This window comes from Eurosta solidaginis, chromosome 3, assembly GCF_040869045.1.
Source record: "Eurosta solidaginis isolate ZX-2024a chromosome 3, ASM4086904v1, whole genome shotgun sequence".
Taxonomy (NCBI): Eukaryota; Metazoa; Arthropoda; class Insecta; order Diptera; family Tephritidae; genus Eurosta; species Eurosta solidaginis.
In genome coordinates, this window is record NC_090321.1 from 148234758 (window position 1) to 148256030 (window position 21273).

At 35.7% G+C, this 21273-nt stretch overlaps 2 protein-coding genes across 6 annotated transcripts in view; one reads left to right on the forward strand and one right to left on the reverse strand.

Annotated features, from left to right (window-relative positions):
* SiaT (Sialyltransferase) overlaps window positions 1-19025 on the reverse strand; it is a 92279-nt gene extending 73254 nt beyond the window's left edge. For 3 of the 5 annotated variants that reach the window (XM_067773254.1, XM_067773251.1, XM_067773250.1), the window contains exon 1: window positions 18787-19025. The gene's annotated coding sequence lies outside the window, so the exon portion shown is untranslated. Of the gene's footprint in view, window positions 1-18510; window positions 18753-18786 lie in introns of those variants that run through there. The other 2 variants (XM_067773253.1, XM_067773252.1) reach the window with 2 other exon arrangements.
* Window positions 6624-8871, forward strand: LOC137244355 (uncharacterized). Its single transcript, XM_067773259.1, has 2 exons — window positions 6624-6904; window positions 7834-8871. Exons 1-2 carry the CDS (start codon window positions 6875-6877, stop codon window positions 8302-8304), a joined length of 501 nt encoding a protein of 166 aa, XP_067629360.1. The 5' UTR covers window positions 6624-6874; the 3' UTR covers window positions 8305-8871.
* Window positions 19026-21273: the final 2248 nt, after the last annotated feature.

The window sequence follows — 21273 nt, forward strand, 5'->3', positions numbered from 1 at the left end:
TCACAGAGTATATTCATTTTGATTGGATAACGGTTGGTTGTACAGGTATAAAGGAATCGAGATAGATACAGACTTCCATATATCAAAATCATCAGTATCGAAAAAAAATTTGATTGACCCATGTCCGTCCGTCCGTCCGTCCGTCCGTTAACACGATAACTTGAGTAAATTTTGAGGTATCTTGACGAAATTTGGTATGTAGGTTCCTCGGCACTCATCTCAGATCGCTATTTAAAATGAACGATATCGGACTATAACCACGCCCACTTTTTCGATATCGAAAATTTCGAAAAATCGAAAAAGTGCGATAATTCATTACCAAAGACGGATAAAGCGATGAAACTTGGTAGGTGGGTTGAACTTATGACGCAGAATTGAAAATAAGTAAAATTTTGGACAATGGGCGTGGCACCACCCACTTTTAAAAGAAGGTAATTTAGAAGTTTTGCAAGCTGTAATTTGGCAGTCGCTGAAGATATCATGATGAAATTTGGCAGGAACGTTACTTGTATTACTATATATATGCTTAATAAAAATTAGCAAAATCTGAAAACGACCACGCCCACTTAAAAAAAAAATTTTTTTAAAGTGCATTTTTACAAAAAATTTTATATCTTTACAATATATAATTAAATTATGTCAACATTCAACTCCAGTAATGATGTGGTGCAACAAAATACAAAAACAAAAGAAAATTTCCAAATGGGCGTGGCTCCGCCCTTTTTCATTTGATTTGTCTAGGATAAATTTAATGCCATAAGTTGAACAAATATTCACCAATCCTAGTGAAATTTGGTAGGCGCTTAGATTCTAGGACGATAACTGTTTTCTGTGAAAAATGGCGAAATCGGTTGAAGCCACGCCCAGTTTTTATACACAGTAGATCGTCTGCCCTTCCGCTCGGCCGTTAACATGATAACTTGAGCAAAAATCGATATATCTTTACTAAACTCAGTTCACATAATTATCTGAACACACTTTGTATTCGTATAAAAAATGGCCGAAATCCGACTATGACCACGCCCACTTTTTCGATTTCGAAAATGCGAAAAATGAAAAAAAATGCCATAATTCTATACCAAATACGAAAAAAGGAATGAAACATGGTAATTGCATTGGTTTATTGGCGCAAAATATAACTTTAGAAAAAGACTTTGTAAAAACCTTTGAAAGGTGTTAATGAGTATTTTAAAAGGGCGTTGGCCTCAGTTCTATAGGCGGACGGCTTTTCGAGATATCGCCATAAAGGTGGACCAGGGGTGACTCTAGAATTTGTTTGTACGATATGGGTATCAAATGAAAGGTGTTAATGAGTATTTTAAAAGGGAGTGGGCCTTAGTTATATAGGTGGACGCCTTTTCGGGATATCGTTATAAATGTGGACCAGGGGTGACTCTGTAATGTGTTTGTACAATATGGGTGCCAAATTAAAGGTATTAATAAGAATTTTAAAAGGGAGTTGTGGTACTTGTATATGTGAAGGCGTTTTCGAGATTTCGACCAAAATGTGGACCAGGGTGACCCAGAACATAATCTGTCGGGTACCGCTAATTTATTAAATATGTAATACCACGAACAGTATTCCTGCCATGATTCCAAGGGCTTTCGATTTCGCCCTGCAGAACTTTTTCATTTTCTTCTACTTAATAATGGTAGGTGTCACACCCATTTTACAAAGTATTTTTCTAAAGTTATATTTTGCGTCAATAAACCAATGCAACCAATATTTCATCCCTTTTTTCGTATTTGGTATAGAATTATAGCATTTTTTTTCATTTTTCGTAATTTTCGAAATCGAAAAAGTGGGCGTGGTCATAGTCGGATTTCGGCCATTCTTTATACGAATATAAAGTGTGTTCAGATAATTATGTGAACTGAGTTTAGTAGATTAGATTTAGATTTTTGCTCAAGTTATCGTGTTAACCGCCGAGCGGAAGGACAGACGATCTACTGTGTATAAAAACTGGGCGTGGCTTCAACCGCCCTTCTTCACAGAAAACAGTTGTCGTCCTAGAATCTAAGCGCCTACCAAATTTCACAAGGATTGGTGAATATTTGTTCGACTTATGGCACTAAATGTATCAAATGAAAAAGGGCGGAGCGACGCCCATTTTGAAATTTTCTTTTGTTTTTGTATTTTGTTGCACCATATCATTACTGGAGTTGAATGTTGACATAATTTACTTATATACTGTAAAGATATAAAATTTTTTTTTTAAATTTCACTTTAAAAAAAATTTTTTTTAAGTGGGCGTGGTCGTTCTCCAATTTTGCTAATTTTTATTAAGCATACATATAGTAATACGTTCCTGCCAAATTTCATCATGATATCTGCAACGACTGCCAAATTACAGCTTGCAAAACTTCTAAATTACCTTCTTTTAAAAGTGAGCGGTGCCACGCCCGTTGTCCAAAATTTTGCTTATTTTCAATTCTGCGTCATAAGTTCAACCCACCTACCAAGTTTCATCGCTTTATCCGTCTTTGGTAATGAATTATCGCACTTTTTCGATTTTTCGAAATTTTCGATATCGAAAAAGTGGGCCTGGTTATATTCCGATATCGTTAATTTTAAAAAGCGATCTGAGATGAGTGCCGAGGAACCTACATACCAAATTTCGTCAAGATATGTAATGGTCACTTTTCATCAAAGCAAGTATGGTACCTTTATCGCCTTCATTTCGCAACAAAAAAAAGTTGCATGCGATAAAATTGAACATCCGGTCGGCCTATGGTGCTGAATTAAGAACAGCCAGCGAGCGAAAGCTCAACTTTGCTGAACCTAAGAAAGAATAGAAGCAAATGTCAAAAATTGGAAGCCAAAAATCAGAAAACCGGAAGGTATAAAAGGGCTCACGCGGCTACAGCTAGCTCTGTTTTTGGAAAATTTCTCTACCAAGTGAACAAGTGAGTAATTGATATATCCCGTCAGTTATCGCGAAATTATAAAAGCAATCGTGGCAGCAAAAAATAAAATATAGTGGTCTTAAACCGAAGACGAATCGGCGACGTCCTATTCCCGCTATATATCCTGAAAAATAGGAAAACCACGTGCTGGAGTGATAGCTCTGGGCGGAGTAAAAACTCCTTCATCCTGTCCACCAACTGCAACCACTCATCATCATTTCCAATTGCACGTATTTAAATAGCTACGGCATTATCATTACAACCACCACACCTGTTAACAAGATTCCTAGCTAGAGGCCGCTTCACCAAATCGTCAATTTTGCACATTGGTACCGGTGTGAAGCAATTTATTTAGGAGCTAGTTCATATGGAATCCATGCATATGATTCCATGTAACCATTCATCACATAAGGTTTGGTAAGAGAAAAATAGTACAAAGAGACTCCTGCTTGGAGTAATGACTCCCTTACGGGCGCATTAGATCCTCAGGGATCACCCTTCATCCTAACGTGTATCGCCTCATAAAGTGCATACCAGGCGCGCATAAGTAGTACAGCCAGCCGCAATTGGGTTGACAAAAGGACAAAAGTCCGAAATAAAAAAGTCCAAAATCTTGGATTACATAGTGTAGTAAAACTAGTTAGGACTGTTAAAAAAAGTATATGCAGTAGCCAGTTTACAATCTTTAAAAAGAAAAATATGTTCAAAGAAAAGAAAAAAATAAATTTAGTTTGTTAATTAAAATATGTATAGCATGAAGCTAAAGTTATATGTTAAAGTTACATCATTTTAAAGAAATAAGATCACACAAAGAAGCAAAAAAAAATGATTATAGTTGCAATGCAATGTTAAGATATGAAATTAGAGACAGGAGAGTAGGACGATTGTGGTTGTGTTAGGGTTCCTTTTTGGCTCTTTTTTTGGAACAATGACTCCATAACCACTACCTATGTTGAAAGCCAAAAGAAGTGTAAATTCCAAAATTCAATCTTAAAGTTTCGAGAAAGAAAATTAAGTTTTTTTTTGAACCGGCTAACGTTGCATAGCATTTTGCCAAAGTAATGACGTCACAGTTATCAAAACCAGAATTTTAGCTACACGAAAATTCAACCAACACCAACTAAATTACCGCTCCAGCATATTCGACGCTGAAAGGCCTTTCAACGGGAGATATCATGGACAACCATATCTACATACACACGTCATATGCATGTAAGTAAATTTTACCTTTTTGTCTATTTTCTTTGATTGATTCTTGTTGCGGATTGACATAGTTATGTACATAGATCTTTAGTAAATGGTATACCTAAAATGTTGAAGGTATAAGCATATACATTTGCACGTACGTATGTAAGTCAGTACAACGTATTCTGATACCTAGCTACATAATTCTGTCAACCTAATAACGCTCACACGGGTTACCTTGAGGTTACATGGAGTGTTTTGTTAAGTCTAAAGCCACAAGGGTAATCAGCCCAGTTCCTTTGATTAAAGCTACGAGATCGATCCCTACCACAACAGTCGTTAGCTTCCGTTTCTAATTTCCGAGTAAAAGGGGGTTCAAATAAGTTTTAACTTCAACTAAAATCTTGTTAATAAGTGTTAAAAATGTTAACAAATAAAACTAATTAATATAGGTCTTAAATTTGGTTAGCATACTACACAACCCCAAAAATGATACCTTTCATGTAAATAATATTGTTAATCTATATCTAAGCCAAGTTTTACTCTTTACAAGCAAGATTAATTAACATGAGGATTTATCCAAATCTAATGAAAATTGAACGATATGTTTAGCAAATCTTATCAGCCTAGCTTAAGATTTTTCCTTTAATGAATAAAATTATAAAGTCAGTTTATAACGTACTTATAATGTGTTAAGTTTTTGGAGTTTTCCTGAAGGCATATGGTGATATAAAGAGGTAAGGAAGTTCATTTTAGAGGGGATCTTTACCATCAAGTTGTATCGAGGATCATGGTTGGGAAAGGGTTAAGAAGGCGATTGTCGAACATCATCTTGGACATCGCATACCAATCCGCACGATTAACGTTCAATGGGTTCGTTTTTTTTTTTGTTTTCGATTCTTTCATGCGGCCCTATTTCTTTGTGGTTTAAATCATTTAGTTCTGTTAGGAATCCTAATAAATTTAAAGTTTATGTGAACGCAGTAGAGGCAAGGCAAAACCCACCCCACGCCGCACGAGCTAAGGCACCAGAGAATTCCGCCCGCCGCGACCCTTCTACTGCCATTAGGTAACTATCGGTTCCTACTCTCACCACCCAGGAACCACTGGGTGACCACCTACCATTGTAAGCGGTCATACCCAGCCACCTAATAATCACCACCGTCAATGATACCTCACGGTAAGTTGACGGTTACAGATACCGCAAAATTTACTCAAGTTATCGTGTTAACGGACGGACGGACGGACGGACGGGCATGGCTCAATCAAATTTTTTTTCGATACTGATGATTTTGATATATGGAAGTCTATATCTATCTCGATTCCTTTATACCTGTACAACCAACCGTTATCCAATCAAAGTTAATATACTCTGTGAGCTCTGCTCAACTGAGTATAAAAAGGGTTAATTCTGCCAACAGTCAACAAAAATCTGAAAAAGTATTCATATACATGTCATTAGCTTATGTACCTAAACTGTCGGAGCGGTAAGCAAATTCAGACTGCTACAATAGACAAAAAATAAAGATTGCCCACAAACCGACGAACACATTAAAAAATATTTCAAAACAAAATCGAAAATACCACAAACGGAAAAAAGCAATGTAGTTTACGAAATTTCACGTAGAGGTAATGGAGAAACTAGGTGCAATATCGTATATGTGGGCACAACAAAGATAAAATTAAAGACCAGACTGTCACAGCATAAGTCGGATTTTAAAAATTGCAAGACAGCGCAAAACCAAGAAACAGCACTGATCATAGTGTACAAGTACAAGTGTGTTGATTTATCTGTCAAGCATTCTGACAGGCACTCGCTGGATTCGGAATGACAGCAAATTCAAAATGGATACCATTACCGAATGCGCCGAATGATTGAAAAATTGAAAAAGTCGAGACGATTGGTAGACAAAAATGTTATCGTTGAGACCAAAAATGCGACTCTAGACCTGAGATTTCCATCAGGTGAGCGAGGCTGTTTGTAGTTTTGACGTTTATCGCTTAGTGAACACACTTGTATAGGTACACTATGGCACTGATGGCCCACTGTGTCGCTACTGGCCATTCGCCGAATTTCGATGATGCGAGAATTCTCATACAAGAACAAACATATACAAAACGATTCACACTAAAGACACTACATATAATAAACACGCCAACGGGCAGACGACTAAACTTTAAAGGTGATACAGATGACTGCGCGCATATCTATAAACACTTAAGCGCCAAATACACGACACGAACATTCCCGTTATGTCATGTTTCTGCGACCTTTTCTGTCGTGTATGGTGGTATTTGCCAGTTCGCGCAAATGTTCGCCAAAAATCAAAATATTTTAATTTTTGGCGAACATTTGCCCGAACTGTTCGTGCGTGTATGGCGAAATAGCTCATAATCGTAGTAATTTCTGAACGGAACAGACGTGCGCGGAAAAGTAAAATGGACAATAAAAAATTTCTGAGTTAAATTTATTGAAATGTATAAATCTTTGCCATCATTGTGGCAAGTAAAAAGCAAATATTATTGTAATAGAATTAAAAAGAATAATGATTATGCGACTTTAATCGAAAAATTAAAAGAAGTAGATCCTGATGCCACAAAGGATACAGTTATAAAAAAAATAAGTAGTTTGCGGGCGCAATACCGGCGTGAATCAAAAAAAAAGAGAGATAGTTTGAAGTCTGGTGCTGGTGCTGGGGATGAATATGTTCCTACTCTTTGGTGCTATGATTTGCTATGCTTTTTGAAAGATCAAGAAGAACTTTTGGCAGGCGTTACCACAATGCAGGATGAAAATACAAACACATTTGAGGTAAGAAAAAAAGTCAAAATTTTTTTTCTTTGTGAACACAAACATTCATTTTGTTTTTATTCCGTAAATGATTCACTTTCTTATATTTAATATATTGTTCTTCCACGGAACTGCTCCCACTGTATTAAAATAATTACAATATTTTTCTCGAGTAGTTTTTGCTAAATTGGATGCATTCATTGCACTTGAAGCTTGAAGAGCTGTAAGTCCATGGTCATTATGCCAATCGGCGTTTTCTATCGCTCCGGGATCTGTTTCTTCAACATCGAATCCACCTTCAAAATACGTCTCCTCATTTTGCCTCCGTAAAAAGTTATGCAAGTAGCAACAGGTTAACACAATTTTCGTGACTTTTTCTGGTGATAAATTAATAGTTTGTAGGAGAATTCTAAATCTTGATGCTAAAATGCCAAAACAGTTTTCAACAATTCTTCTCGCCCGAGAAAGCCTGTAGTTAAAAATTATTTCTTCTTCCTTGAGTGTGTTGTGGCTAAATTGCTTCATGATATTTTCTAACAGGGGAAAAGCATCGTCAGCTACGAATACAAATGGTAGTTTTTCTTCGCAGTTTGGAAGCGGCTGAGGGTCAGGAATTTTCAATGTTTTATTTTTTAGAGATGAAAAAAATTTTGTTTCGCTAAAAAGACCGGCATCAGACGCTCTTCCATTTGTGCCAACATCCACCATCAAAAATTCGTAATTAGCATTAACCACTGCCATTAAAATGATGGAAAAATTTTTTTTATAATTATAATGAAAAGACCCAGATCCAGGTGACTTTGTTATATTGACGTGTTTTCCATCAATTGCGCCTATACAATTTGGGAAGTTCCAGCGTGCATCAAAATTTTTCGCTTCTACCTTCCAATCTTTTTCTGTTTCTGTGGAAGCTGAAAAGTAATGAAAAACTTATAAATCTTTCTTTTTAGGAATTCACTGTTCGACCAAGCAAAAGAAAAGTTTCTGAAGAAGATACACTTATTAAAATTGCATGCGAGAGACTTGCCAAAAGCCGCGAACCCACAGAAGGTGACTCCTTGGCTCAATCGTGGGCTTCGCAATATAGTGAAATGGAGGCCTCCCAGAAAACGATTGCGCAAAAAATCATATCAGATGTTTTATTTCAAGGTTGCTTGGGAGCATTGGAATTTAGACACGCGATTCAAATCCAAAATGTTTTTAACCCAAGTCAAATATTAACACCAAATGTCATTCCGCAATACCCAATGCGCACGTCTACGCAACTTCACTACGCGGTGCCCCAACACATGCAGAATTATACAATAAGAGTTCCGACTCCTTTAAGTAGCGGCTCGTCCATAAACAGTAGTAGATATCACCTCAAGTCACACAAAACGTACGAATCTGTTATGGAATACGCATTTTTGGTGGAAGCATAAGGAAGGCGGTCGGCATGATGTGGTGGTGCACAGTGGATAGTCATTGTCGGCTGGGGCGGGTCCTTGCCAACCTTACTGTTCCTGCGCCATAAACAGAAAAAAGTTCCTATCATGCCTATCAAAACTGAAAGCTGTCAAAATCAGAAAACCCTGACAGAAGCGCAGAGACCGGCTCAAAACGCTTATTCAAACTAAAACAATATCCGGCCAAACCGGATGTCACGGACAGACCGTTAAACATTCAAAATCTAAATTCAAAAAAAAAAAATAACTGCAAAAAAAAATTACCGAACCGGACACGGCCGGTTACTAACGCTGAAAATCAAACTAAAAAAAAACGGCTGAAAATTAAAATAAGAAAAACAAAAAGGGCCGAATATATAGAGGGTCGCCGCGGGTGTTGTTGCGACGCCCGGTGCTTAGCCCACCCTCAAAAACCATGGCCACCGACGCACCTAAATTTCGGTGGCCCCTTACCTGCTTTACCCTATGCCTTCTAAATAAAGGGCGACGTCAGCATTCCCATTATAAATTACACAATTTATTCACAATTCATATTAACGTATGTATGCAACAAAAAAAATGCGATAGTGCAGGTTTCTTAACCAGGGCTACAGCATGGTTGAACTACGAATAGCTAATTACACTATGAAAATGTAGGTAAGTGTGTGTAGTGCACAAGTGAGAGAAAAAAAAAATGATCCAACAGATCACACTTTATTGGGCCGAAATCGAAACGAAATGTAATATGAATACTTAAGTCTGACTAAGCTTGTTCTGTAGGGGGTTCTTTTCTCTTACTTTTGCTCGTAATATTTTAAATTATACAATTATTTATGTCTCCCCTTTTTTTTGATAATCGTTATAAACGCTTTGTGTGAAAAAAATGTAATTAAATGTACTTATGTATAGTAAATATACTACATACAAAGTAAGAATTTGGTTGAATACCCCTTTTTTTTTATTCACAAAACATATTTTACGGCTATAAAGTTTGGATACAAATTCTGATAATTGGGGCTCTCTTACAAAATTATTATGTTGTAGTAGAACTTATTTTTGAGTGTCACAAAATATCAATTTGGTATAATGGCATAGTTTGATGAGAATAATATGTAATATGTGCTAAGAAAATTTGGTATAAAAGCAATAAAGATCAAATTGTGATAGTACTACGTATTATATGCACGTATATTATTTTCTTCTGGTTGTTCGAACGATATTGCTAGCAATATTGATTCATATGTATATATATATATATATATATATATATATTGTATTTGTATGATATAAGAAAAAAAGTTTAAATCTTTTAGCCAATTCGTGCATAATCTACCAATGGCTGCGGTCGCAAATTTTTTTTTCTAACAATTTATGGTTGAGCTCCAAAAATGGATCGCTAAAACGTTTCACGTGATGAAGACGGCTTATTATGAATAAAATTTATAGAGCTAATTTCAATCATTTTAAAGCAAGAAAAAATATCATTAAAATGAAAAAAAAGGAAATGTATGCTCCTTGTTGTATAGCTAACAATTTCGAGTATTCAATAATACAATTTGACGAAAAAAAATCGACCCTTGTTAAATGGTTTAACCGGGCCGTATAAAACTCTCTAGGTACTGCTTAGAAGTTTCTTTAACTACCCTGCAAAAACGCTCTCGTCATTCCACGTCATTTGACTAGCTATTATACCGTCCTAGGTTATATTCCTAGTCACATTTGCATGGGCATGGGTAAGTTTTATGACCAAATTTTTTTTAGGGTAATTATTTTGAAGTTTATACATGGCTGGTACTTACATGGCCGCCAGAGTACGTACCGTGGGCCTCTGCCGGCGTGGTTACTGGTGATGTTGTTGTTGCTGGTGAAGTTGTCGCTGTTGTTGGTTATGGCGCGCGGTCTTGGGCGCGCTGTGTTGGTACTGTTGGTGGTTGTTGCGCTCTGCTCCGAGGTGATCAAGTGAACCTGGTGGCAATAAAACTTCGTGTTGACCTTTACGATCTGGATGACTTGGTGCTAACTTTGGCGTTCGTTGTATTACGCTGCAGTGTACTGCTGGCCCTGGAGGCGGAGGTGGTGTTGGACGCTTATCCAAAGGTGGTGGTGTACGTCGTAAACGTAGAGAAAGGAATTTATCTTCGGATACCAAGGGTTTCTCATCAACAATTTGTTTAGTGCCGTCCGAATCCGAATCGGAATCACTAGAACGTTCCTCACTAGGTGTGACTGTGAAACGCCGACCTACTACTTCAACTGGATATTCTTTACGTTGAGCTTGTGTCCACACAACACAACCATTATAAGGTTTATTACCACCCAAAATAGACGAGTAAAAAGGAGGTTCGTCGGAATGAACTGGTCGGTAATTTGCGCTATCGACACTTTTCTAGTTTCTGGGCATTTTCCCGTTTGTTATTTTGGTAGTTGGGTGAAGGAATCGGCCTGCAATTCCTCGTTGCCGGCTTTGTGGTTCTTCGCAATACTCTCTTGAATATGTGCACAGCACGGCGAGGGTGTTTTGCGATGAGTTGAATATAGTCGGGGATGTGCAGTTGATGTAAGCAATAGTGTTACTGAAGCAGGAGCTGTGCTTGACGCCTTTGCCTCTTTGGTTTATAAAATTGTTCGATTAACTGCGCAAAAGAAAAGCCAACTCTTGCTTTTTCCCGGCCGGAAAAACGTGCTATATCTTTGCTTTTCTTTTTCTAAATTTTTCCACGTCTTTTTTGTTTTACTTACGGCCGGAAACTCATGGCAATTTTCGCTAGTGATCGCCGGTCTGGTTTTTTCTTGTTTTCCGATACTTTTTTATCGCAACTTTCGCCCCATCACGAGTCACTAGGTGTGTCCGCGCGAACACGCTCCCAAGTGGACCGTAACCGTAGACCATAACAGCAGACCGTAACAAAGTTGAAGATACATCATCCATTAATTCGAGCTCGGTAGAAAACTTACAAAATTTCTTTGCATCGTTTGAAACGGACGAATAATTTACTTTTATTTTTACTTCAAAAAACCAATAATTTTCAGACACACATATGTACACATGAAACTTTTCTTGTTTAGTCGAAAACAAATAATTTAATCAATAAATAGTTACCTTAATAAAATCTTTCAATTGACTTATTATGGCATCACAAGTCTCTGTAACTATTTTTCCAATCGTTTGGGGCGCAATTGCTGTTAAAAATTTTAAGTCTTCAAAGCTATTGCCACTAGCTAGAAAGCGCAAAGTTAAAGCAAGGCGGTGATGAGGGGGAATCGCTTCTCTCATTATTGTATCCCGTTTCGTTATGAGTGGCAACATTTTTTGTAAAAGTTGGTCAAATGTTGCCTTGCTCATACGAACGTAATTTTTAAAATCATTTTAAAATCAGTGACGTGAATTCCAGTTCTTTAATAAGCTCACTTTGTCCAAGAACTGCTCGTTTTTTAAACCATTCTTTGCACCAAATCCTTTTTTTCGATCTTCTCTCTTTTTTTACGCTTAATTGCCACAACGAGCAATATTGCTGCAGCACAATTGTTGTCCGTATTCATCGCTGTCTGAAAGAGAACTAATGTTCGGCCAAAAGTTCGTATGGTGTATGGCCAATGTTCGTGTCGTGTATTTGGCGCTTTACTAAAGAATAGTCAGTTTAAAACTCCGCGTCACACAGGAAAGACGTGAAATTGAATGTATTTAGACATGATGAATGTTTTTATGTTATTTATATTATTGTTTTTTATGATATTATTTTGTTAATTGATTGTATGTTTTTAATTAGTTTACCCTGAAGATGGTTACCGTGGAGTAACCGAAATATATTGGTATAAAAAACAATTGCGTTTTATTAAGACCTCGAGCCAGCAGAACAACAGCAAACTAAGAAGATTTAGTTATAACCTTTATGCAGTAATATTATCAGTAAATAGGTGTGTTTATAATCCGATTTTTTTATCGAGTGGTTCTCATTTTAAGAGGGAAGATGCGTACCATATTTCATTTCTATAGGTTCCACCGTCTTCGAAATATCGCTACCGCAATGCAACTCTTTTTTAAAAGGTTTGAGCTATCTTAGTAATTGTTGCAATGCCCCTCTTTGAATTTGTTAAATAAGTGTTTTAAGTCACCCTCGCGAGATAAGTTCTCAAAAATTGTGTAATGAAGCCTTAAAATTTGAGGAAATATTCCGTTATGTGTGTCTAAAAAACGTTTTATTTTCGTTTTTATGTTGTAAGTGGACGTGGTCATCAACAGTTTTTCGTAATTCTTTTAGAGCTGATCATCTTTGAATTAGGAAGGCGTATACCGAATTTCATCACTATACCTCACACGCTTTCAAAATATCTCTGCCGCAAGCCGATGGAAACCTCTTTCAATAAGTGGACGTTGCCATGCCCCTTTTATGCAGATTGGCTAGCTTTACACAGGGAAGCAATGTTCCAAATTTGAAGAGAATACTCCTATTTGGTATTGAAATATGAACGAATTCCTTTTAAGGGAAATATTTGATATACAAAAAGAGGGTGTCGTTTTATTCCAATTCCATTTTTAGTGGGAACATTACGCGCGGTCAGAATAAGTTGTATGCCAAATTTCATTACGATCCCTTTATTTAAATGAAAGTTTTTTTTTCAAAAAGATAAGTGAGAATAACTCTTAGGATGGATAGATTGGCGGATCGCCATAAGGATGGGCAAGATAATTGGTGCTGCAGTCGGAAAATTAAGTCCCCACCATTAAATAACTTCCAATTTGAGGAGGTTAACTGCCTTCGTCTCGCATCTATCTATGGGTATCAGTATAATCAGGTACCAGATCCACCATGCTACTTGGCTATCTCTTGATCAAAAATAAAGAAACCACATCTATGGCTAAATGATTTATCAATGACAATATGAACGGTGTAGGGCACAACTCCGGAGACCGCTTTTATGGATTCCAAGGCCATATATCGACTGAGACCATCATCTTAAAGAACTCCGCATGAGGCTGATAGGAACAATGAACGGAAATGCAACGACGAAATTCGGCTAATGACGGATGCTTTCAATACCCATGAGCTGATAATACTTAAACTATGGAGGCAACACTTTTTTTCATTACTAAGAATGAGGATATGAGGGGGCCGATTCTCCAATTTCATAGATGGAACACACCGTCGGTTGGCAAATAACACTGGGCCAGGGAATTATATACAATTTGACAGTATGTTCAAACAAGGATATAAACAGTTCGTTAACAGCAAGTCACAGGTCAGTATGATAAGATATTGCAAAAGATACATGCCGACAACATTTTAATATATTGTGACGAATATTAGCATCACTAAGTGATACTCACATCACTAAGCGGTTATTAAATAAAGGCATAACAACAATAAAGCAAGCTGCCACTCTTGGTACGTAAAAAAATCAATCATCATTTACACATACATATGTACATACAAGGAAACGAAGAGATACTCGCAAATACATGTAATAATCAGCCGAAGTAGTACTCACATATACACACGCATATGGCTATGCGAGAGGCTATAAACTACAAATACACATGCATATAGCTGGCAACCAAGTAGTAGATTCTAGAAGGAGAAGGGTCTATACATTTGGAGAAATATACGGACAAGGCAACAGAGAGTATAAAAGCAGCACAAGCTGAGTAGTCAGTATTCATTTTGATTTAAACACGCTATCAGTTGCGAATTAAAGTACAATTGTGTAGTATAATTGTACTACCCCCAAAGTAATCTAATAAAGACCATTTTGCATTACTGAATATCGGAGTTATTTATTCTGCAATTTAGCTTTGCAGAAGGTGTAAAATAAGCGGAGTTTCCCTTAATTCGTTATAATATCAACACTATTTTATATTCATATTATTTTATCATTGCCAACGAAAAACTTATTTGTTGTTCACATAATCGAAACTGCTCAACCGCTATACACTTGTTTTGCCCTGAATAATAGGAATAGATACAAATTTACAGTTCAAATAAAATAAAATTTTAAATCACTCCCGTATGCCCTCATATATAAATAAAAATCAAATGGAAATTTGTGATTTTCATATGTAAGTGCAAAGCAAAAGGATTGTCATATGATGAACGAGCACTTCGTTATAAAAACAAATTTACACTAACAAATTGACAGCTAAAAATTATTCAAAAATATATTTGCACTAAAATAAATTTGTATTCAGAATTGATTCATTTAGAAACAAATTTACTTCAGCCATTTAAGGGTTTGACGTCGGAATTTGAGATAAGACTTGGGAACTTGCATACGCCTTTATTATAACATTATGTTAATGGTATTAAAATTTAGTACTTCGCAAATATCTCGCATCCTATGTTTTGCCCAGTTTCGCGCTCAGTTCGAAGATGAACATCATGAAATTCTCCACAGGTAAAGTCTTAAATACTTCTTCGTCTTCGGTCGCAACCGAGTTAAGGCTCGAGCAATTACTAGATAAGATATTTATACAGCGAACTCATTAAAATATTGTATTTGGACTAACATTTGGGTCGCCAGCAACATTGATTCAAAACTTAAAAAAATGGACTCAATTTTATACCCGAACTCTGTAGCTGTAACTCCGGCAATAATTCACGTATCGCAAAAAAATTGGTGGAGTTGATCTGAATACCATATTAATGACTGAGTGAAGTTGTTGTACTGGATTTTGAGATTTACGTTTAATTGCCCCCGAATATTGTGATGATAAGGCGATTTATGAAACGTTTTATGTAATCGATATAATGAAACTTTTGAGTTTTTCGAACAATTAAAAATTTAAATTTTATTTTTTAAATACAAAAACCAAAAAATTCCATAGTATTTACAATTCTGTATCCATCGCCTAATTTTTAATTGAATATCGTGGTCGCATTCTGTGTCCCTTTCTATAACTCGCTGAAGAAAGCGGGCCCTATGCACAGCCATATTTAAATCCTGTCATAACACTAAAAAGTAGCCATCTTGAACATCCTGTCAGACAGTTGACGGATAAGATATCACATTTGTTTTATCCAGAATGGTAAAAAAACAACATTGAATTATGATTATTTGGGGTTCTTTTTTTCTACAGCTTCAAAATTTTTTCTGCCAGCTTAGAAAAAAATTTCAATTAAAAATCAAAAATAAATTAAATTACTCGCTTAATTTGCTTTTATTTTACAATTGAGATTTTTTCTAAGCGGGCAGAAAAAATTTTGAAACTTTAGAAAATAGTTTTTATTTGTTAAGAGCCACTCGATACTTTTGCAACAATAAAGCAACCCATTCATGCCGAATATTTTTTCCAGGAGTTTTTTGGTTAGTTTTGGTTAACTGCATCATATATATTTATGCGGTGAGTCGCTTCGCGTGGTTACGACTTTTGGAAGGCTATTAATTAATTAATTTGATGCATTCTTGAAAAATGTATTTGGCAAGAAAAAACGAAGCGATTACCTTAAGAACACATCGAGTAATTTGCCAAAGTATCGAGTGATGGCTCTTAACAAATCAAAACTCTTTGGCTGTAGAAAAAAAATTGTATGTATGTATTTTCCTTGAAAATTAGTAAAAAAGCAAAGTTTTTGATACATTTTTGACTTCGGGAAATGTTTTCAATTTGAAAATTTTAAATAATAATTACATTGGGACTCTGATTATTAGTTTTCAATGCCAGTCAATTTGAAATATATCACACCTCAACACTTCAAGAAGGAAGAACTTAAAATTAGTATCAATGTTCATTTCGCGTGAGATAAACGAACGAGAGTAAATTTCCATGTATAAACAATTTTTTAGATAACCACTGCATAGGGTATAAGAAACTAAAACTGAATTCCGTACGTGTACCGTACAAACAACTAATTTTTACACTATATTATTTTTTAGAATTAACTTAATTCAATTTTTTGGTTATTTTTTTCGGGGTTTTTTTTTTTTTTTTTTTTTTGCAAACAAGAAAAAAAAGCTTGTACTCACTGTAACCACAAAATACGCTGACAGTTTCCTGTTCCGCACAGATGCACGCCTATTTCATAACAAACCAGGTCTTGAAGACAATAAAATTATAAAATAAAAATTAAAATTTGTATATATTTTGAAGAACTTTTTGAGCTATAAACTCCACTAGACCTATAACTTAATGCATGTCCCGCAAAAAGTGTAACATTTTTGTTTGTTTTGTCACGCAGTGTAATTGGTCTATTAGGATCAGTTCTGAATTTTTCATCCTATTTTTTCACAATCGCAAAACATCAATGGTAAAGGGATTCAAGGGGTTGATAAGCCCTATACAAAGTTTTATAGCTTCAAAGCATCTTCAACCCAATTTTCAACCTCACCTACGCTAAGGGAATCCAGTTACAAATATGAATGCATCATACACATGTTTAGGCACTGGCAACCCCAAGTTCCTCATGGCACTAGGGGTGGGGGCGGTATGGCCTAGAAGGTTTAATGTGGCCGAAATGGTCGGACTAGTACCTTTATGATGTTTGTTCGGCAAAGGACCATAAACATCGATAATCACTCCTCAAACCAAAAACATCAATGACGGAAATATGGAGTGTGACATTTATGACGAAGTTGACGACACATTACCCAACTAGCGTTTTATTACTAAATTAAAAATGTTCTACTTCCTTTTCTGCTACACCCACGACGTATGGTATCTTTTTCGCCCTATGCATTATATTTGTATTGTTTCCATTATTCTTGTACCTATCACAAATTGGCCCATCAATTATTTTATAAATTAAGTTATCTTGTATATTATTTCTAATTGCTGTTTTTATATACAGGTCCCTTTTTCGCTCTTATTTGGAATCCAAATCTATGAATAAAGTTTTGGTTGTAAAGATGGGGATTCGTGCTATTAGCGAACTCTGGGCATTACTGGTCGTAGTGATTTTAACTTTATTTTATTAAAATAATTTGTTATAAATAAATGATTGTGAGCACACAAAGCAATCTATTGTACTATGGCATTATTGTGAATATTTGATTAGAACTAAGACTGCATTACCGACAGTTGTTAACATTCGCCTGATCGCAGCGCAAGCGCATGCAAGTTTTTAGATGTTTGATTGATAGAACAGCTGATTTCTGATATGAGACTTTTATATTTGTTGCGCAAGATGCGCACGGGTCCGGCTCGTTATTATTAAATAATTATTGAGGAAACCATACATATGTATTGGCGGAAGTGGTGGGCGTATGAGTAACATTTTTCAGATATTGCCGTGCCATATGAAAACTAGAAACTTGTAGAAAACGACATATTCGTGTTTAGATTTACTTCTATAAAATTATCTTATAAGAAATTAAACTTCTTTGTTCTTGGTTGACACGTTTTCAGAAACACGCTTTTTTTAGTAGAAACTTTAACAATTCTATTGCAAATAAAGATATCGTCAAGTTGCACTAAATCGCTATTTAAATAAATCACAAAAAAAGTTTTAATGTTCTCATATACATACTTATATAATACTTCGCGTTTTTTTATGCAGAAATCCCGTGGCCAATGCTGTATTTCGATATGCATATGTATGTATTTAGCTTCATTCACAAAGGCCCTAACCCTCAGTAAAAATTTGAAAGTGTTAGAATCAATAAAAACGGAATTATGCGTGTTGTAAATTTTATATATAACGTTTTTCTCTTCTGAAATTGTAAATTTGCTGTTTAGGGCCTTTGTGAAATAAATTAATCATATGGCTCGTTTAATTTTTTTTTAATTTAATAGGAAGGGCATAAACTTCAATTATTGGGCTAATATATTGTTGCAAGATAAATTCTTATTATTTGAAAATTTTATTTTTGCTTTGCATTCGAAATAATTCACTTTACTTTGAAAAATTCATTCAGCCAAATACTGCTCTCATAGTACATATACATATATTTATTTATGTTGATTCACTTTGCATTCAAAAAACGAACCATTTTCAACGAGGAAACATGGCGTAACGCTGAATTCAATCACTCTACTAGAGACAGTTAAGCGTGCAGAATTTATAAAACAAAGATGCAAAGTCATCTATTCGTGTAATTTTTATTTCTTTGCATTTTATGTATGTAAGCCTGGACACATAAAGTCCTTAGTCAGTAAATAAAATATATCATAATATCTCGAAAAACGATAATTTCGCGTTACTTCATTTTAAAATAATACGAGCGATATGTATTTCTTTATATTCATGCATACTGAACAATATATTGATTTACATATGTTTCGCAAGTTTTGGAAAAAGAACCGTTATTTCTTCTGTAATTATTTCACTTTGCCTTCAATTGCCTCATTTAAATAGCTTGGTTTGGGTTTTGTCAAAATAGACTGCGAAATGATTTTCAAGCGTGTGTTAAAATTTAGTTGTAGGTATTCATTTCAATAGCGGTCACTGCCGGCGGCACTTTCATTCATTGGTGTTGTGTTGCGCGAATTATGTTTACAATATTGTTTTTACGCGTTACACCATTATACATGTATAACTGTAAACATACCAAGTACCACTTGCGCGAATGTTTGAAATAAGAAAACATTCATCCAAACATATTCACTTATATACATACATAAGTATATATTCTCAACGTAAAGTCGATTAGCAAATGTAATATCCTTTTGGAGCATGCGTTGAACTGTTCCCCTAGGCAAACCCCGAACAACGCCACATGATGCCGTACCACAACACTTATTAAATGGCGTATACACCGTTTAAATTTCAGTCTCCTACAAAACACCTCTCTTCCACGGCAGTCAACTTGGTTCTGAGTCACGTTTTACAGCTAGAACATACTGTTTGTTACGACAGAGCTCCGATCGGCGGTATTTGGGTGGAAATAAACGAAAGTGGAATTGTGGTATGTGAATCATCCTACCTTAACACATTTTGTGAGGTAAAAAGCTTTATTTGCCAACTTTTATTTCATTTATACTTGCACTATGAGAGTTCTCTTTTGCCTGCCTGTGCTTTATCAAAATTACTTAAATCGCATACCTATGAATTAACAGATGCTCAACATACAATATTTTTTACGAAGCTACTCAGATGTAAGCATTGTTGTGCTTGAGTTTTGGAGCAGAACAGAGAATTGGGGTTGGCCGCAGTGTACCTACCAACCCCTAGCACAAACACTTGTAGTTAGCTTTAGATGCCCCCTACAGCTGTAGCAGGTGAAAGTGAAAATGTATATTTGTATTTAACTTTGGGTTTAAATCTTAAGGCACATTGTTAATGAGTTTGTGAATATTTAAACGTATGTATAATTGTGTAAGTATACTTACATTATGAAAAGAAACTGCTCCTTTCGTGCGGGTCAGAGGATACAAAAAAAGATTTTTTAATTCGCTAAATTAACAATTAACAAATTTATAACATAAATGCACATTCAAATGCATTAGACTGTTCTAAGGATTGGTGTGAATATTTATTTGCATAAATAATAAAAATATGCCAGAAGTCGTTTGCCTTTCGCACTTAGCCTAAGACCGGCCGCTAAAAAATTGCGAAATCGAAAAATGCGATATGTTTAACATACTCTACTATAATTCTTGTAAATTGGAATACAAATTGATATGTATACTAGAGTCTATCAACAAAAAAAGAAAAGAAGGGAGTTTACAAGGAATCTCATGACACTTTGGCAGTTTACAGGACAATGGCACAGTTAAGTTCAACCTTTCCTTCCACCCCTGTATCCAATCCCTTAAACTCCAATAACGGACGTTTTTTGTAAACAGAAGAAAATTGAAATATTCATTATTCGAGATTTTATGATACCTAAAATTAGCCGTATAGTGAGATTATAATCACATATATAGCATACTTAAAATAAAAATGAATAAATGTACGGCGCGATAACCTCCGAAGAGATTTGACGGCGAGTTTCTCTTTCAATTTGCATCGCGCTCCTATTAATTTATCCTAAAAAACTGACGCTACGGGACCTACATGTTTTATGCCGACTCCGAACGGCATCTGCAAAGCAATTGAGTTTCCACTGACAAGATTTTCATAGCAGAAATACACTCGGAGTGCTTGCCAAATCACTGCCGAGGGGCGACCCCGCTTAGAAAATCTTTTTCTAATTGAAAAAACTTCTAAGTTTTCGATGTAGCTTTGCTCAGGCGTGAAATCAGGATCTTTGGTGTGATAGGCGGAGCACTCTACCACCACTGCCAAAATTGACCGCCATAGCTGTCTTTGAAATGGATGAGATTCATTTATGAAATGGTATATTAAATTTGTCATGAATCTCGAAATTGTCCTTAAAGGAGAAGAGATAGGACCCACCACTAAGTATACTGAAATTATCAGGATGAAGAGCTGAGTTAATTTAGCCGTGTGTCTGTCTGTCTGTTTGAACGAAAACTAGTCCCTCAATTTTTGAGGTATCGTAATACAATTTCGTGAGCGGGTATATTTTCGTATCGGATTAGACATTTGTCGGAACCGGCCGTATCGGACGACTATAGGCTATATCCCCCATACAACCGATTTTTCAGAAAAGAGGATTTTTGTCATATCTTCCTCAATTTATCAGATTGAAGCTTCAAACTTCACCATATGCTTTCGTATATTGCACATGTTGTTGTCTAAAACAAGGAACTGCAAAAATCGAACACAACAACGTTCGATTACATTCGGCAACATGATCGTGTTCAATGATTCAACTTGCTTAAACGAACATAATGGACATTAGGGGGACTCATGTAACCGTTTAAATGCCTTATATAGTGTGTAAACGTATAAATTTATCTAGTACGTAAACGAGCTGTGAAATTTTTTATGAAAAATCATTTACACAATTTGTATAAATTTACGCGCACATTTCATTGTGTAAACGAGGTAAACTCAAAGGAATGCAACCTTGCAGACATTACAGCAGGCATTTTCATCAGAAATCTCCAACATCAGCAAGTAAAGGCGTTTTAGTTTTGATTTTTCACTTAATCTTGGCATTTTTTAATTTGTATAACAATCAAACAAA